General features: G+C 25.9%; 1 protein-coding gene across 2 annotated transcripts; it reads left to right on the top strand.

The window, feature by feature from the left end:
* The first annotated feature begins 4,806 nt into the window (after positions 1-4,806).
* On the top strand, positions 4,807-10,988 carry LOC145829145 (TOM1-like protein 2). Of its 2 annotated transcripts, none has more exons than XM_082936875.1 (3): positions 4,807-5,403; positions 8,422-8,608; positions 10,005-10,988. In XM_082936875.1, exons 1-3 carry the CDS (start codon positions 4,824-4,826, stop codon positions 10,606-10,608), a joined length of 1,371 nt encoding a protein of 456 aa, XP_082793001.1. In that variant the 5' UTR covers positions 4,807-4,823; the 3' UTR covers positions 10,609-10,988. The 2 variants fall into 2 exon arrangements, with proteins under 2 accessions (XP_082793001.1, XP_082793009.1); XM_082936883.1 differs by having other exon boundaries at positions 8,425-8,608.
* Positions 10,989-16,850: the final 5,862 nt, after the last annotated feature.

Raw genomic sequence — 16,850 nt, forward strand, 5'->3', positions numbered from 1 at the left:
CTCGTTAAGTGAGGTAAAGGTTGCGTGGGCAGCTTAATACAACTGACACACAAGATTGAATTAAAAATTTCTGGATAAAGCCATCCAGGGTCCAACATTTTTTTTACAAAAATTAACTTTGGCTTTTACATGAAAGCTTTAAATACAAACTAAAAGCCTGTTTTTTATAATAGAATTCAAAAATATCATTTAACGTTTGAGATATTTTATTTTTTGTAAAAAGTTTCCGACGCAAACATATGAATTGCAAATTTTTTGGGGTCAATTTTCTCAGAAATTAAAAAATTCACTAAAAATCTTTCTCCTCCTTCATTTTTCAAGCAATCTTCTTCAAATTTTCAGGAAATGTTCCTTATATTAATAGGAAAAAAAGTTACTTTAGAATTAATAAAATAAAAATGTTATCATAAAAATTAAAAAAAAGTGTTTTTTTTCAAAGTAACTTTTTTTTTTTTTGTATAAATAATATAAGACTGAAAGTTTGAAGAAGATTGCCTGAAAAATGTAGGAGATAGATTTTAAATAAAATAGTCTTTTTTTGCTGTTTTAGTTTTCCATTCCATAGGGAACCTTTTATGCGGCCCAACTTTGAATAGTCATATCTCAAAAAATAATTTGAATTTTTTAAAACAATAAAAAGCATCTACAAGCTTAGAAAAAGCTCTTTGAAATAAGATCAACTTGTAAAAAACATAAGTCTTAATAGGATCTCTATCATTTTATCAGGAAGGCCATATCCACAAGGAAACATCTCATGAGAAACAGAAAGGACACTGACTGCAATTTTGGTCGAGTCCAGGACCCTGTTGTGTGAAAAGGGGACCCTGCTCTTGTCGCTTAAACAGGGTTGCCACTCGGTCAGGAAAAGTCAGGAAATCAGGAAAAGTCAGGAAAAATTTGAAAAAATTACAAAAGTCAGGAAAAGTCAGGAAAAAATGGGGGGTTTTGAAAAAAGTCAGGAAAAGTCAGGAAATTTGATAAAATAAAATAAAAAAGTCAGATTTTTTCAGTTTAAATTTACGAAATTCCTTGTTTTCCAAAGCCTTTAAGTGGTAAAAGTTAATTAAAAGTCCTTAAAGTCAGAAAAAAATTTCAAAATTTTCCTAAAAATTTACAAAAATATTTAGTTTTATTTCCAATGCCTTCAGCTGGTATAAATTAGTAAAATATCCTTTATAATACTGCAAAAATTTTCTATTAACATATTGAACAAGTACCCTACTTGAACAAGCAGATTTTGTAAGCTTTTTAGTATTTATGATCTGTAGCAAGGACACTTCCATAGTGAAACTGTGATATATACACAAAAGTTTATCTAGCATAATTTTAGAATCAAAGAGTTTTTTGTTCAAGTAAACAATTGAGTTCTTTATAACTAAGCAGTTAGTTTAGTATTTGATGTAACAAGTTAATGTGTATACTTTACCTCTTTATAATTTTTTCAAATTTGTTTAAATTTTTTAAATAAGTTATAAGAGAGGTATAATATGCCAAGATTAAATTTACTTATTATTTGTATTTTTTGGAGAGTAACTCAAGTTTTTAAAGTATATAAGAGTATATTTATTTGTTACAAACTTTATACTAAATGATAAGAGGAAATATTTTATACAACAGATATATAGTTTACTTTTTTATGTCTTTTTTTACAGTCACTTAAGTATATTCTTTTTTATTCTTTATTTAACGATTTTATATTAAATATTGGGTGTATTTTATTGAACTAAGTGAACAATTTATATAAGTAAAACATGTTTTAAGTAAATACTTTTTATTACTAGATATTTTTAACTTAAACGCTAAATTTTTATCACTAGATTTATTTTACAACTTATATGCTAAATCTGACTAAAGTTTACTTTTTTAGTTAAATAAATAGCTTATTACTGATAGAGAGTAAATTTATTTTTTGTATTAAGGTGTCAGATTAGATTTATTTGTACAGAAAACTAACACTTTATGTATTGGGTTTTTAAACTCAGACTAACCATTGTTATTTTTTTCAGATCAGCATTTAATTGTTTTTTTATATTTTAATTATGCCAAAGTTTACATATTTCAAGAATTCTTGGCTTTCTGAAAAAGATTTTTCTGAATGAAAGTTCCTTATTAATTTAAGGTTTTAATTGTAAAAGTTCCTTATATGTCGTTTCGTTCATTTAGATACATTTATACTAGGAAATTCTAAAAAATTGTGTTCTTTATTGTTTTAAGGTTTCAACTGTAAAAACTTGTTATTGTTTTAAGATTTTAGTTGTGAAAGTTTGTTATTAATTCAAGGTTTTAATTGTAAAAGTTCCTTATATGTCGTTTGTTTATCTAGATACATTTATGCTAGGATTTGCTAAAAAATTGTTTTGTTTTTCAGACAAGCTGTGTTTATAAGGTAAAAATACAAGAATTTTGCTAATAGAGCTGTTTATTACAAACATCAATCATACACAGATGGTTTAAGTGATGTACTGGAAGTTTGATTATAGAATTCAGCAAAAAACTATTGTTTAGAACCTGTATTAAAGTTAGATTGGAAGTTTTATATAGTTTTAAGTGTTAGATTATGTATTTTAGAATAAGTCTAGTTTAAGAGTTTGATTTAGAAAAGTCAGGAAAACTTTGGTAAAAAGTCAGGAAAAAGTCAGGAAAAGTCAGGAAATTCTTCTCAGCTTTTTGAGTGGCAACCATGCTTAAATTAGTTTGATTTTATAATAATAGGCCACCATAGATTTAATTATACTAGAGGCAGAAAAGCTTTTTAGACGCAAAAATGTATTGAAATTATCTTTAAACAAGCCTTATTGTTTACTAGCAATAGAGTTATTAGCTTATTTGAAAATATTTATTAATAATATAATTGTCTTAAATTTAAAATAATTATTAAAAATAAATAGAACTCTGTGTAAGTTTATATTTACACAGAGAGTTCAAGCTAAAAAATGCTCCCAGCCCCTTTAGTAATAGTCACTAAAATTTTATAAAATAAATTCTAGGAAATTTTCAAGGAAACTTTTTAAACTTTTTTTTTTCTACTAGCAGGTCCTGATTTTTTAGACATAATATCATCTCATTTCATCTATCTCATTTCATCTCATTTCATTTATCTCATTTCATTATCAGTAATTTTTCATGGTATATTTTAAAATTTTATTTTTCTCAGTAAAATAAACATTCAGAACTATTATATTTATAAGAAATACATTTACTTAGCATTATGGTGTGTACTAAACTTCCTTTTTAAATTGTGTAATATGCACATGTTTTTTAGAGTTAGAGAGAACCACTGAGAGAGAGTTAGAGAGAACCACAGTACTGTTCATACTCATCTTTAACTTACTTTTAATAGCAATCAGTTAATATTCTTTATCATAGGTTTTAAATTTGCTTTTTAAAATAAAGTATGCTTTTTAAAAATTTCTGTAAAATTTTATAAAAGTATCTATAATATGCAATAAAAAAATTTCTATAAATACAATTTTATTAAAATAGGAGTTGCATTCTAGTAAATCAATATAGTACAGTAAAATATCAAAAGCTTTGGTAATGCTTTTAAAAGGCTTAATTTTATTTTTAGATACTCTTTTTTTCTAATCATCATACCTAATTGTATACACAATCAAAAGTTAATTTAGCTTTAGGCTAGAAAAGTAAAGTATGATTTCATTCAATTTATGACTTTTGATTTTTGTTATCCTGGAACTTGCAGTGTTTTCATTGCATTGTTGTAATTATCTAAAGAATTCCTAAAAATCTAAAAAATGAAGAGAAGTTGTAACACTTTAATATGGATTAGGAAGTTTAAAACAGGGTTGCCAAACATTCAGGTTACTCAATACAACTCAGGCTAGTTTGAAACTTTTGAAATATTTAGACCAAGTCAGGTTAGTTAAATTTTTTCTTTTGCAAAACTCACACTAGTTTTGATGTTTTTCTTAAATCTCAGCCTTTTAGTTTCACTTTATTTATTTTTAGTAAGTTATATTTTTAGGCCATAGGGGGTAAATCACTTTTTTACTAATTTGTTTTATTTAGTATAGTTATTTACAAATTGCTTTTAACATACTTTTGATAATCAAAAATGTTTTTTAGGTATAGCTGGTTAAACTTGAAGAGTATATAAGGTTTCTTAACAAAAATAATTTTTTTAAATAAAAATTTTTTTTTTTTAAGTTTTGGTCAGAAAATTTTTCCTTTATGATTATTTTAAGCTTGTTTCTATAGATTTTTCTAATTATTGCAAGGAATATTTTTTGAAAGTTTGAGGTAATTATAATAATAAGTAATATATATATATATATGATATGATAATAAAAGTCTATCTCCTCCTTTGAGATAATTATTATCTCAAAGAAAGAGATATACTTTTATTTGTAGACAGTTTTAGTTTTTTCCTCCCATAAAAAACCTACTAAAAATTGCAACTTTAACTGGCTATATCTCTAAAAGTAGTTTGGACAATAAAAGTCTGTAAAAAACAAGTTATAGAATAGTGAAAACTCTAAAATTAAATAAAGTTGTTATAACCCCTCTTATGGTCTTTTGTTATTGTTTTGGAATTTTCTATTTTTAAACTTCATTAACAGTAACTTCTTCAGTTTTTGGTTCCATCAACATTTTTTAAATTCTTAAACTCAGATCAACTTCAGCTAGCTTGATGTGACTCAGGTTTTTTTTGTCACTCATGCACAATGTTTTAGTTGTAAGTAGCAAAAAAAATGAAAAAATAAGTTTTTGTCCTTAGTTGTATATTCAATTGACTTTATTGTTAAGCAGTTTATAATGACCATGTAAGTTTATTCTTTTTCAGTTTTTAACTTGTATAACATAATATGAACAAGGTTCAATCAATGTTTGGCCGTCATTTTTCAACTGCTGCTGGACAAGAAATAGAGCAAGCAACTAATTTATCCGATTTAAATTGGAACAATAAAGAAGAAAAGACTAACCAATTTACAAGAGTTTGCAGAACTATTGATTCCTATTCAGATGGTGCTAAGGATGCTATTAAAGCCTTTAGGAAAAGACTGAATGGAAACAAAAATTTTAGCCAAGTAGAGTTATCAGTGTCATTGCTAGATTTTTGTGTAAAACATCTGGGAGTTAATTTTCATCTTCTAGTAGGAAGAAGGGATTTTGCTGGCGATGTATTATTGACTTTGCTATCGTCTAAATCTCAATATCCATCCAATATAAAACAAATAGTGTTAGGCATAATTAAAATGTTGGCAGAAACCTATAAGCATAGCAATGTAGAAATGAGTGATGTCATAGCTATTTACAATGATTTATTAGATCACAGATATGAGTTTCCAAAAACAAACAAACTAAATGTTTCTCTTTCTAGCAATGAACAGAATTCCTACTCAAGTTCAAGTGGCAGCTCTTCACTGGTTCGCCCAGCTCAACAAGGTCTGATATACTTTTAGTATTAAGGGCATAGGGGGGGGTAAACACCCTTTTTTGGTTTTTGATCTTATTTTATATAGTTTTTACTAAGCTACAAGATGCTTTTTACAGATTTAAAAATTTCAAAATAATTTTTGAGATATAGCCAGTCAAAGTCGGAGGCAACAACAGGTTCCTTATGGGAGGCGCAAACTAAAACAGCAAAAATAGACTATTTCACTAAAAATCTATCTTCTCCTACGTTTTTTGAGATAACTACCTCAAATTTTCAGGAAATGTTCCTTGATATTTTTAGAAAATTCTGTCGGAACAGAATTTAAAGAAATTAAAAAATAAAAATTTTATATAAAAAATAAACAAAAAAAACAGTTTTTTTTTATTTTTTTTATTATAAATTTTTTATTTTTTAATTTTTTTAAATTCTGTTCCGACAGAATTTTCTAAATATATCAAGGAACATTTCCTGAAAATTTGAGGTAGTTATCTCAAAAAACGTAGGAGGAGATAGATTTTTAGTGATTTCTAGTTATTTGCAGTTTTAGTTTGCGCCTCCCATAAGGAACCTGTTGTTGCCTCCGACTTTGACTGGCTATATCTTAAAAATTATTTTGAAATTTTTAAATCTGTAAAAAGCATCTTGTAGCTTAGTAAAAACTATATAAAATAAGATCAAAAACCAAAAAAGGGTGTTTACCCCCCCCTATGCCCTTAATTATTGTTTTAGATGTTTAAAAAACTAAAAAAACTATTTGAATTAATTTTTTGAAGTTATGTTTAAATAAAAGTTCTATTTTATTGATAATACAAGTTAATTAATGTTAGTTTAATAATTGAATAATGTTTATTATTTTAAAGTATACAAGTTTCATAAATATTTTATGTGTTTATTTTATTGTATTTATTTGCAATTTAGAACCACTTTTATTACTGTTCTTTGTTAAGTATTATAATTTTTATACTATATTAACTATTGTAAAAAGTAATCAAAGACAACTTTCTAATTCAAGCAAAATTTTTGTTAGGGTATCAGTGTAACCACACAGTCAGGTCTTTTAGGCTTGTTTAAAAAAATTTGAGGTCCATGCTGACTCAGGATAATGTAATTGGTTTTTATACACTAAAATTAGTTTAACAATTTTTAATAGAATTAGAATAGCCTAAATATAAAAATAAAAAACTGGCATTAGTATTCAAAATTATTATAGTTTAATTATGTTTATTTTACACTTTTCAGGCTAGTTTTAAATTTCAAAAAAACTCAAGAAAGCTCAGGCTTTTTTTTTTCAAATTGTTTGAAAAACTCTGTCTAATTTAAAGTTTGTTCCTAAATATCTAGCAAATTTTTATGAATTCATTATTTTTGTCTTTAATTATTTTTGTATAGACTTTCTATTTTCTTGTTTCTTTTATTACTTTATCCATTACTTAAGCTGGATTAACTAAAAAAAAATCAGTCTTTAATTCTTACTTTTTTTCATTTTATAATTAACTGAGGCTAGTTTTGGTCACTTAGACTGACCTTTTTGCATAAAAGAATGACAACCCTGACTTTTACAAAATTATGTTTTTCAGTGATATTGAATATAAAATATGCAAGAAAATGTTTACAGTCACACTCTTTGTCATGTTTAAATAAAACATAAGTATATATAAACTTTAGGGTAATAGAAAATTACTTTGAACGTTTAAATTATTTTAATGGTATTTTAATATACTCAGCATACATCATAGTGACTAAGACTAGTTTTGATCATTCAGGATCGTTTTTTGCTGGGTGAAGGACAACCATGTAGTATTCTTAGGATTTTTTTTAAAGACCATTTTCAAACCTTAATATGCACTAGTTACTTAAATGATTTTAAAAACTCTATTATTTATATAAAAATAGTGTTGTAAAGTCTTCACTAAAAATTTTTTCAATGGGCAACAAGCTTATTTTATTTTTTAGAAATGTACTAAATATCAGCTGTATGCTAGTTTATAAAAAAATATTTCTAAAATGCTTTTAAATCCTCACGTTGAAGAGTTTTCAGATATATTTGTTTATTAGTTTTAGATAAACTTAAAATCAATTTCGAATCTAGACTAAAGTTTTAAAGTTCATCTAAATTTTTGCTGTAAATAGATGATGAAAATTTAGTTTAAATAAGATATTTTTTGAGAATATGACTAAAAGTTCTTTAAGGATCAAGATGTTGCTTTTTTTTTTATTAAATGCTCATCTCTAATATTATTTTTAAAGAAGTAGGCACATTGATATTACATGTAAGTCAGAAAGTTCAAAATGAAAATGTAAAAGTTTTATAGTTTGATTCTCAAGCTTATTTAAGATTTGTTATACTTTTTTATTAAAGAAAAGTAATTGGATACTTTAAACTATGCTCTACAAATAACTCAGCAAGTACCTAAAAGTTTGTTTATTAAATCACTAATATGGTCAGTATTTTATTTTGAAAGCTAATCATCGAATTTAATTGACTTTGATAAAGTTTTAATTATATAATTTATTTATAGTTAATTTCTATTTTTATCAGAATTTGATATTAACTTTAATTTTCATTGTGCATTCTGATTCATATTAAAAAAATCATTTCAAAGTAACATTTTAAATTAAGCTTTAGCATTTAATTTATTTATAACTCGCAAAAATATTTCTACTATCAATTACTATTCTACTAGCTTTAAACCTTATAATCCATTTTAAAATTTCTTATATTTCCAAGTATGTCTCTGCTACTTTAATTTAATGTACCACTAGATTAGTACTTAGGCTAAAAACTTAATGTATGTATATAATATTGGTAAAAATTTTACATAAGTTCTATAGACCATTTTAGTGATAGCTACTTTTTTACTGACACAAGTTGTTTTTTTCTGTATAGCTGATGTTCGGCTGTAATAATCTTTTTAAGTTTACAAAACAGCAAAGTAGTTTACTTTTTTAATAAAAAGTTCTTAATGAACATTTTTTTTAGCTTTACTTTTTTATTTGTATATAAATTTAAGCTAAATTATTTTTAGTAGGTAAAATTATTCCCCCTGGCCAACCAATACAAGTAAACCAGAAACAGTTGCTTAAATTACAAAAAGACTTGTCCGTTGTTGAAGGAAATGTAAAAGTTTTTAGTGATATGTTGACTCACATTGACCCTGTCGGAGGAGATCAACAAGATATCCAACTTATGGGAGAGTTAAACAGAACCTGCAGGTATTTTTTATGTTTGTTTTGAATTTAAAAAAAGTGAGAGTACACATAATGGGGGGTAAGCCATGTTTTTCACAAGTTGATCTTATTTTGTAGAGTTTTTACTAAGCTTTAAAAAAACTAAGTTGCTTTTTACAATTTAAAAAAACTCAAATTAATTTTTGAGATATGACTGGTCAAAGTTGAGCCACATAATAGCTTCCTTATAGGGAAGGAAAACTAAAACAGCAAAAAAGACTATTTTGTTTAAAATCTGTATCCTCCTACAATTATCAAGCGATCTTCTTCAAACTTTGAGAGTCTAATCTTTATACAATAACTAAAATAGATTACTTTAAATTTCAAAAAAAATTGAGTAAAAATACCTTAAAAAAAGGCTTTTTTTTTAGTTTTTGTGGTAAAAATGTTATTTTTAATAATTTAAAATTCATAGGAAACGTTTTTTCCTTATAATGTAAGGAATATTTCCTGAAAATTTGAATAAGATTGCTTGAAAAATGAAGGAGGAGATATATTTTTAGTGATTAAGTTTCCGAGAAAATTGACCCCAAAAAGTTTTCGGTCCATACGTTTGTATCGGAAAATTTTTTACAAAAGATAAAATATCTCAAAAGTTAATTGATACTTTTGAATTCTATAAAAGCTAGCTTGTAGTTTATACTTAAAGCTTTCAAATAAATGCCAAAATTATTTTAAATGTGTTGGACCCCATATGGCCTTAAAAAGATCCGAGCGAAACAAGTTCACTTGAATATATAATAACAACAAACAAACAGTATTCCTTCTTTATTACACTAACACATGTTTCTGTGTGGTAACGGGTTATCACATATCAACGGAGCTCTGTAAAAAACACTATTTAGATTTTACATAGTATTTATTAAATAGTTGTTACATAATTACCTAGTAAGTAGTATTTATTTTTAACAGAGCTCCGTTGAAGTGTTTTAACCTGTTAAGACACAGAAACATGTCTTAGTGTAATAAAGAAAGAAACTGTTTATTTTATTGTTATTATATTTAAAATAGCTTTAATTATCTTGCTTAAAAGATGTAGGTGATAACTGTATTTTTTAAACATGTTTACTAATTAAAACGAGTTCAATTTAAATGTAAAACTATTTCGAACTAGTCAAGATAATTTTTTCCATTTTTCTAATTAGTAAGTACATTACAAAAGAACAAGTACAGCTTAAGTTGTTAGAATTTATTTTTTGATAGTTTAAGAGAAAAAAAAGGCCTAAGTTCAATAACTTAAAATAACTTTTCTAAGTTGAGTACTAGTTAATTTTTAATAAATAAAATTAACTTCAAAAAGTTATAAGCATGCTTACTTTTTTTTTGTACATTAAAAGAAAAAAGCTCTATTCGATTAGTTACTTAATTTGTGTAATTGCAGGTCTATGCAGCAGAGAATAGTTGAGTTGATCGGCCAAGTGCAAAACGACGATGTTGTAGTTGAGCTGTTGCGCATCAACGATGAGTTGAACAACGTTTTTATGCGTTACGACCGCTTCGAGCGCTACTCGAATCCGCAAAACCCTCAGCAGGCAGCAGAAGCACCGATCAACACCACGACACTGCCTGTTGTTGCTACTGAACCTCCCCCAAGCTATAATGATTCCGAAAATTTCACCCCAGCACCAGCGGTCACCAACGACCTTATTGACCTCGGAATTGACAACTCTGTCCCCGAACAGCCAGCCAGCAACAATGAACTGGCGCTCGGTGATTTTTCCAAGCTAAGTTTGCAGCCCGAGCCAGCTGCTGATATCGAAGAAAGAGTGAAGAACTTTTCAGGAAACCAGAGCGAATTGGACGAAGTGAAGGAAATAGAAAGTTGGCTGAACAGCGACCAGCAGTTTGGTGGTCAGCAAGCGGAAGTGGACGACTTCAGCAATTTTTTGTCGCAGAGGGCGACCACTAGTCAGCCGAATCAAGCTGATGCTGGTAACAACAGCAAAGTTCCCACCGCTGACCCTAGCAGCCAATCCTTGCTCTGAAAGCTATTTTTGCCCTCTCAAATACTGTTTCAGTTTATTTTTTAAGTTTGTAAACATATGTTCTTGATTTTTTTTAAATTATAAACACTGCGTAATTGACTTTTTTTCTTTTATACTTTTTCTTTCTATCACAAAATTACAACTGATTTTAAAAATAGTTTTTCGAATTTTCGTTAGAAACTTTATCAATTAAAAAGGCGTCTTTTAAATTTTTATTATTATGTTTTAAATTATAAGTTTTAGATAGTTCGTTTAATTTGAAAACTTTATCTGTGTAAGTAGTATTTGATATAATATAGTTATACACTTTTTTGAATCCTACTTTTTCAATAAGTTGCTAAAACAACGTAAGTTTATGTATATATATATGTATAAGTTCTTACTGCTGCATAATAAAATTAGTTTTCATTAAGATTTCTTAAACAACCGATGTAATTTACAGTTAATGTTTAACTTGATAATGCTTTTAGTTTTATTTGAGTTTGAAATTTTATTACTGTATACTATTTGTGCTATAAATATTAAACTCACCAAACTATTTTTAAAGTTAAGTAATGGTTTATTAGTAAAATATTTTACTTACCCATAAAATAAATGTCTGTTAAAAATTTGCACATAATTTCAAATTTTTAACAGTTAAGATTTCATAAACTACCTTTGAAAATTTAGAGATTAAAGTTTCAGCTTTTTTTATCATTTTCACTATTATTTATTTCTGTATTTTATAGTGCTCAGCTTTCATTGCAGATAAAAATTTAGATATTTCATCGTAAAAAAAAGTATAACTACTTACCTTATAAATTATTTGTTTTTACGAGATTAGTTGAGACGCTTTTATTCTATTTAAATTAAATATACTTCAGTGATTTATCACTAAATTTAAAGTTGTTCTACTGCTTTAAAATAATCGATGCAAGTTTTTATTACGTATATTAAATCTTTTTGATTGTAAAGTACACAATTTTATTTTATGTAGATTATATAATAAATTGAACTGTAAGTTTATTTTTGTAAAACGATACATATTTTTAAGGCACTAGATAATCAAAAAATAGCTAAAGTAGTTTAACTAAGACCAAAATTAAATAAATTTTTTGTAGTTTAAAAAAAGCTAGTTTGAAGACTATTATCTCAAGTCATACAATCCTAGCGAAGAAAAGTTCGTCAGTTATATGGGCTAACAAAGAAACATAATTACTTTTATTAAAACTCAAATCAATCTTTAGTTTTAACTCAATCTACTTAGTTACTAAATTAGTACTGTATATAGTAAATATCATTTGTCACTTATTAATTTATATTTCTGTGACCATCGTACCAGCGTGAAACAGTTGAAACATGGAATAATTTTTTATTTCAGTAATCTGTTGTATAAGCACTTATGTTTTCGTAATAAATAAAAAAAGTTTTTTTTAGTATTATAGTAAACAATTATGTTACACTTATGTCATTTAAGCAACTGTTAATATGTATGCTTATAACGTATATACATGCAAGTTTTGTGTTTAATGATAATTATGTGTCATAAATAAGCCTCATGGAAGTATATCATTAACAAAGTTTTTAGCCGGGTGCACGACTGTTAAAGTTCTTATAAAAAAATTTAAAGGGCCACAACTAAAAAAGTAATGCATATTTGTCAAATATAAAAAATACATATGTAGGTCCTATTAATATCTACAAGCCGTTTTTTCTCTTTGCAAAACATTAAATATTTTTTGTGATATGGCTTAAATAAAGTGAAAAATATAGTTATTTTCAGTAATTTTAAAATATCTTAAAAAAATTTTAAGATTATGCAAAAAAGAAAAAGTGGCTTGTAGGTTTTAATCAGATCTCCATGTGCTTTTTTTATTTTTTTTGAAATTTATATAATTTTTTTAGATATAGGGTTTTAAATATTTTTTCACGAATCTAAATTGTCAGAATTTGAATTGTCATGTAACCTTTTTAGCCTAAGACTGGTTACAAACATATTCTATGACTACTAACTATACCAGTGGTATGCAAACTGCGGGTCAATTGTGGCCTGCAAAGAAATAATCTACGACCCGCGATCTAATTTTTAGAAACAAAACTAAAAATAACGCAATAAACAAATGTCTAGTTTAAATTTATAACTAAATAAGAGCTAGCTATAATAACATTAATGTTTACTGTTGAAAATTAGCAGATTTAGAACAACACTAAAGCGAATCAACAAAAAAAAACTTACAATAATAATATTTAAGAAAACAATTATTTCAAAAGTACCTATCTTAAAGATTTAAATGCTTTGTCTGAATTTTATTTTTGTTTACATAAACTGAGTTTTAACGATTGTATACGTAAAGCTTCAAGAATGAAAATGTTTTGATTTGCTCACTAATTAATTGTTTAAGTCCACAAAAAAAGTAATTTAAAATGAATAACTTTATGCCTTAATTATTGTAATGCTCTCAGAAATTCAACACTTTATGAAAACTATACGTAAAAAAAAATTTTTTTGAATAAGTAATAATACTTCATTAACATAATTTGCTACTTAACATAAGTAAACTTAAGTATTAAAACAAAATTATTAGATTACTTACAATACTTTAACTACAATTTATATTCAACTTATAGTTCATATCATTTTTACAAAAAATATAATAGTACTAAATATAATAACCGTTTTTTTGAAAAGTTATACTACTTTTTTATCTTTTGGCTCATTTACCATATGAAGCTATCATTTTATGGCATAAGAAAATAACAAAAAAACACCAGATATATATTTGTAGTTTTATATTTCTCAACAAAAATTTAATCTCAGCGGGCAGCGTTTTTTTTTATAGTTTTGCGTCAAACGCATCATTGGACAAAGAGAAAAAAAAGGTCAGCAATGACGGCGATCTTCTACAAAAGATCGCAAAAAAGAATAAAACATCATTTTAAGAAACCGTAGAAATTAAAATTAAAACGATTTGTTTTTTATTTATTTTAGTTACTATTTGTTGCATCACTGTGTTTTTAGTTCTCTTTATTATTTTATTTTTTGTATGTTACTATTTTTAGGCATAATACGCTTAGCTGATTTCGGCTGATCGCAGGCTTATTAATATCAATTTGCACTAAAATAAAATTCATAGCATATAAAACAAAAAGTTAATAAAGTCCTCAGTTTTAGTGATATAGATAAGATTTTAAAACTAAAAAGTAAATAGCGAGCAAAAGATTTCTGTTGGCGGGCCGAATTCGTTCCCCAGGCCGTACGTTATCCACCTCTGCAATAACTAATGTGTAAGTTTGTTAAATAGATTTTCGTTGATTACTTTTCAGTTCTACTAACTTTTCTACAGACTAGGGGTGTAGGTACAACATACGGCCCAGCAGAGAGAATACAGCCGGCAAATAATAAATGTTAAGTACAAACTAGATATTGAAATAATAACTCAAAAACACTTAAGATGTATGATATTAATTAAATTGAAGTAAGTTGTGGTGCTAGTTTGTTATAATGTGCTCTTGTAGAGTCTATGGAAAACAGTTGTAAACATTGTCTAATGACTTAACAATATTCACAAAAACAAACTCTACAAAACACGATGGATAATTTAGTTATACTGCTAAACTATCTTTACAGGATATACTGATTTTTTATATAGTTAAAAAGCTTTTCTTCTATATTATCAATGTTTTTTTTTTAAGTCTTATAGTTTAACTTTCAGAAATTTCATACTCTAAATTTGGCATAAATATTTAACTAATATAATGATGTTTCTAAGAAAGAGGTGTTTTTAAGTGACCAATTTTGAGAAGATTTTGATTATTGATTTATAAAATATTTGCTCTTTAGGTTTTTAGTATTAAATATATAAAAAATTGTAGCATTTTCACTCAAAAGTTTCTTGTTAATTAAATTTGCTAAAAAAAGCACCAAATCCAACAATATTAGAAATTAACATTTTTTTAAACTGTACTTAACTATAAAAAAAAGAACTTTCAATTTAAGAAGAAGAAGTTTAGTCTAACTAACTCATGAGGAATTACCATTGGGCTGAAATCTATAAACTAGTTTGACTTTTTGTGTTAATAAAATTAAATGATTTTTTGTTAAATAAAATTTTTGAACTTTTAGAGCACCAGTTTATTTTGTTCAATAAACTATTATAAACAAATTACTTGAAATTATTTAGCATAGGCTCTCATAATTATCTAAAAGTGAAAAATGTACAACACATTAAGATCAAGCATTAAAACATAGCAGACTACATATGATAAATATAAATTAAAATATATAGTAACTAAAAAAATTAGAAGAAAAAACTTTTTTTTTATAAACCACCATTCTGTTTCTTACTAAAAACCAATATTAGCAAAGAATTTCTTCAAAAAAACTCGTTTGGTTTGTCTGATACAAAGTGACTTAGTCTGCCTGATGTGTACTAATGAGGACGAAGCCAAGTTGCGTGAACTGTTGTTGAAGACCGTGCAGTCTAGTGCTTGTATAACTTTACGAATACAACTTCAACCAAACTCTATGTCTAACATTTTCCTTAATACGACTGAGGCTGTCACATCTGTCTCGCCGACTAGAGATGCTGCTTACCCCTAAAATACCCTCTTAAATTTGTTGATATTGAATAATTTAAGATTGTATTGAAATTTTTTTTTTAATAGTTCTAGCCTTATAAGTTTAAGCAACTATATTCTGAAATTTAAAGATTAGTTTTCTTAGCTGTTTTGATGTTTATATAAAGAACATATCTAATAAAGTTAAAGTTACAAAAATGAACATTATAAACATACAAAAGAAAATATGGTACAGTACAGACGAAGTTTATTTTTTTAGTTTTATTGAAAAATAAAATTAAAGTGTTATGAGTATAAAAACTTAACTTTAAAAACAGTATACTCTTTTTGTCTCTAAATAACTTAATTAGTTTATTATTTTTGTAAATTTATTTAATTGAAGGTAATTTGTTTTAAACATATTTGTTTGTTTTTTTATTGCAACTATCATAGAGATAACATATCATTTTGGAATTTTGTAACTATCTTTTATATTTTGTATGGTACTAAAATTTACAGTTTGAAGTGGTTTTTAAAGAAAGTAAAAACTAAAAAAAATAGATCCAAATGGTCTAATAGTACTTAAAAAGATTATAAACAAAATATTTACACACCCTGAAGAATTAATAGGTATCCAAAAGGTGTGCGACTCGATAACTGAAAGGTTTTATCGTGCACCAGGTATTAGGACCAAACATTTTCAGCTCTTTTTTTTGTCGTTAAATTAAATAAGATAAATTAATTGAACAATATCAAAAAAAGAAAAACTAAATAGTACTTTTAAACAATGCAACTTTAATAAAACCAGTAGATTTTTTTGCTCAGATTTTAGTGTTTAATATAAGTTTAAACTAGTATAAATAGCTTCAACAACTATAACATGCACTTTTATAAAAGTTTCTGATCTTATCTAAAATACGACTACCTTAATAAAAACACAAGTCAAAAATTGTAAAACGTTAAAAAAGGTCTCTTTCATAATAGAGTTAAAAGAAGTGGCGTCGCGTGGTCTTTTTGCTAAGGGGTGCAGCAGATTGACATTGTCAAACTAAAAAAACCCCTAGTTAGAAAAATTTAAATCATAAAGTTAATATGAAAAGATAGACAACTTTTTTGAGAAAAAGTATTTAAACTTGTTTAAATAAATCTAAAATAAAATATAAAAAGTTAACATACTTTATACCTCTAATTACCATTACCTTTTCTTTATAACTTTACCTTCTTTTTAATTTAAGTTCCATGAAAGTTTCTGTATTTGCACAATTATAAATTTACTAACTCAAAATTAACACTTAACTAACTAGTAATCAAAAACAACATTTTAAATATAAAAGACTTTGTGCAAACAATTTTATAAAAAATTTACAAGGTTATTAAGATCTAGTTAAAAAAAACTATCTAAACATCTTAAACATTTTATATCAGTAACAAAATAAAAGGTAAATTTTGTTCAGACTTAATATAAAAGTTATTAAACAACCTACAAGTAATAAAATCTAATAACAAAAAATACATATACAAAAAATGTTAAATTTAAATTATTTGATATCTAAATCTTATTCAATATCTAAACTTTTCAATAACTTATAAAAAAACTAAAAAAAAGAAGTTTAGTCAGACTTTATTACACTAACTTTATTACACTAACACATATTTCTGTGTGTTAACGGGTTATATATTCCATTATCATTATATGTTCCAGTGAC

Source organism: Thalia democratica, chromosome 1 (genome assembly GCF_965202585.1).
Source record: "Thalia democratica chromosome 1, ktThaDemo2.hap1.1, whole genome shotgun sequence".
Lineage (NCBI taxonomy): Eukaryota > Metazoa > Chordata > Thaliacea > Salpida > Salpidae > Thalia > Thalia democratica.

Excerpts from the sequence above, each read along its gene's own strand:
- LOC145829145 (XM_082936875.1), top strand. The coding sequence starts at position 4,824 with ATGAACAAGGTTCAATCAATGTTTGGCCGTCATTTTTCAACTGCTGCT. Across the intron at positions 5,404-8,421 it reads GGTTCGCCCAGCTCAACAAG|TAGGTAAAATTATTCCCCCT; the intron begins GTCTGATATACT and ends AATTATTTTTAG. Across the intron at positions 8,609-10,004 it reads GAGTTAAACAGAACCTGCAG|GTCTATGCAGCAGAGAATAG; the intron begins GTATTTTTTATG and ends GTGTAATTGCAG.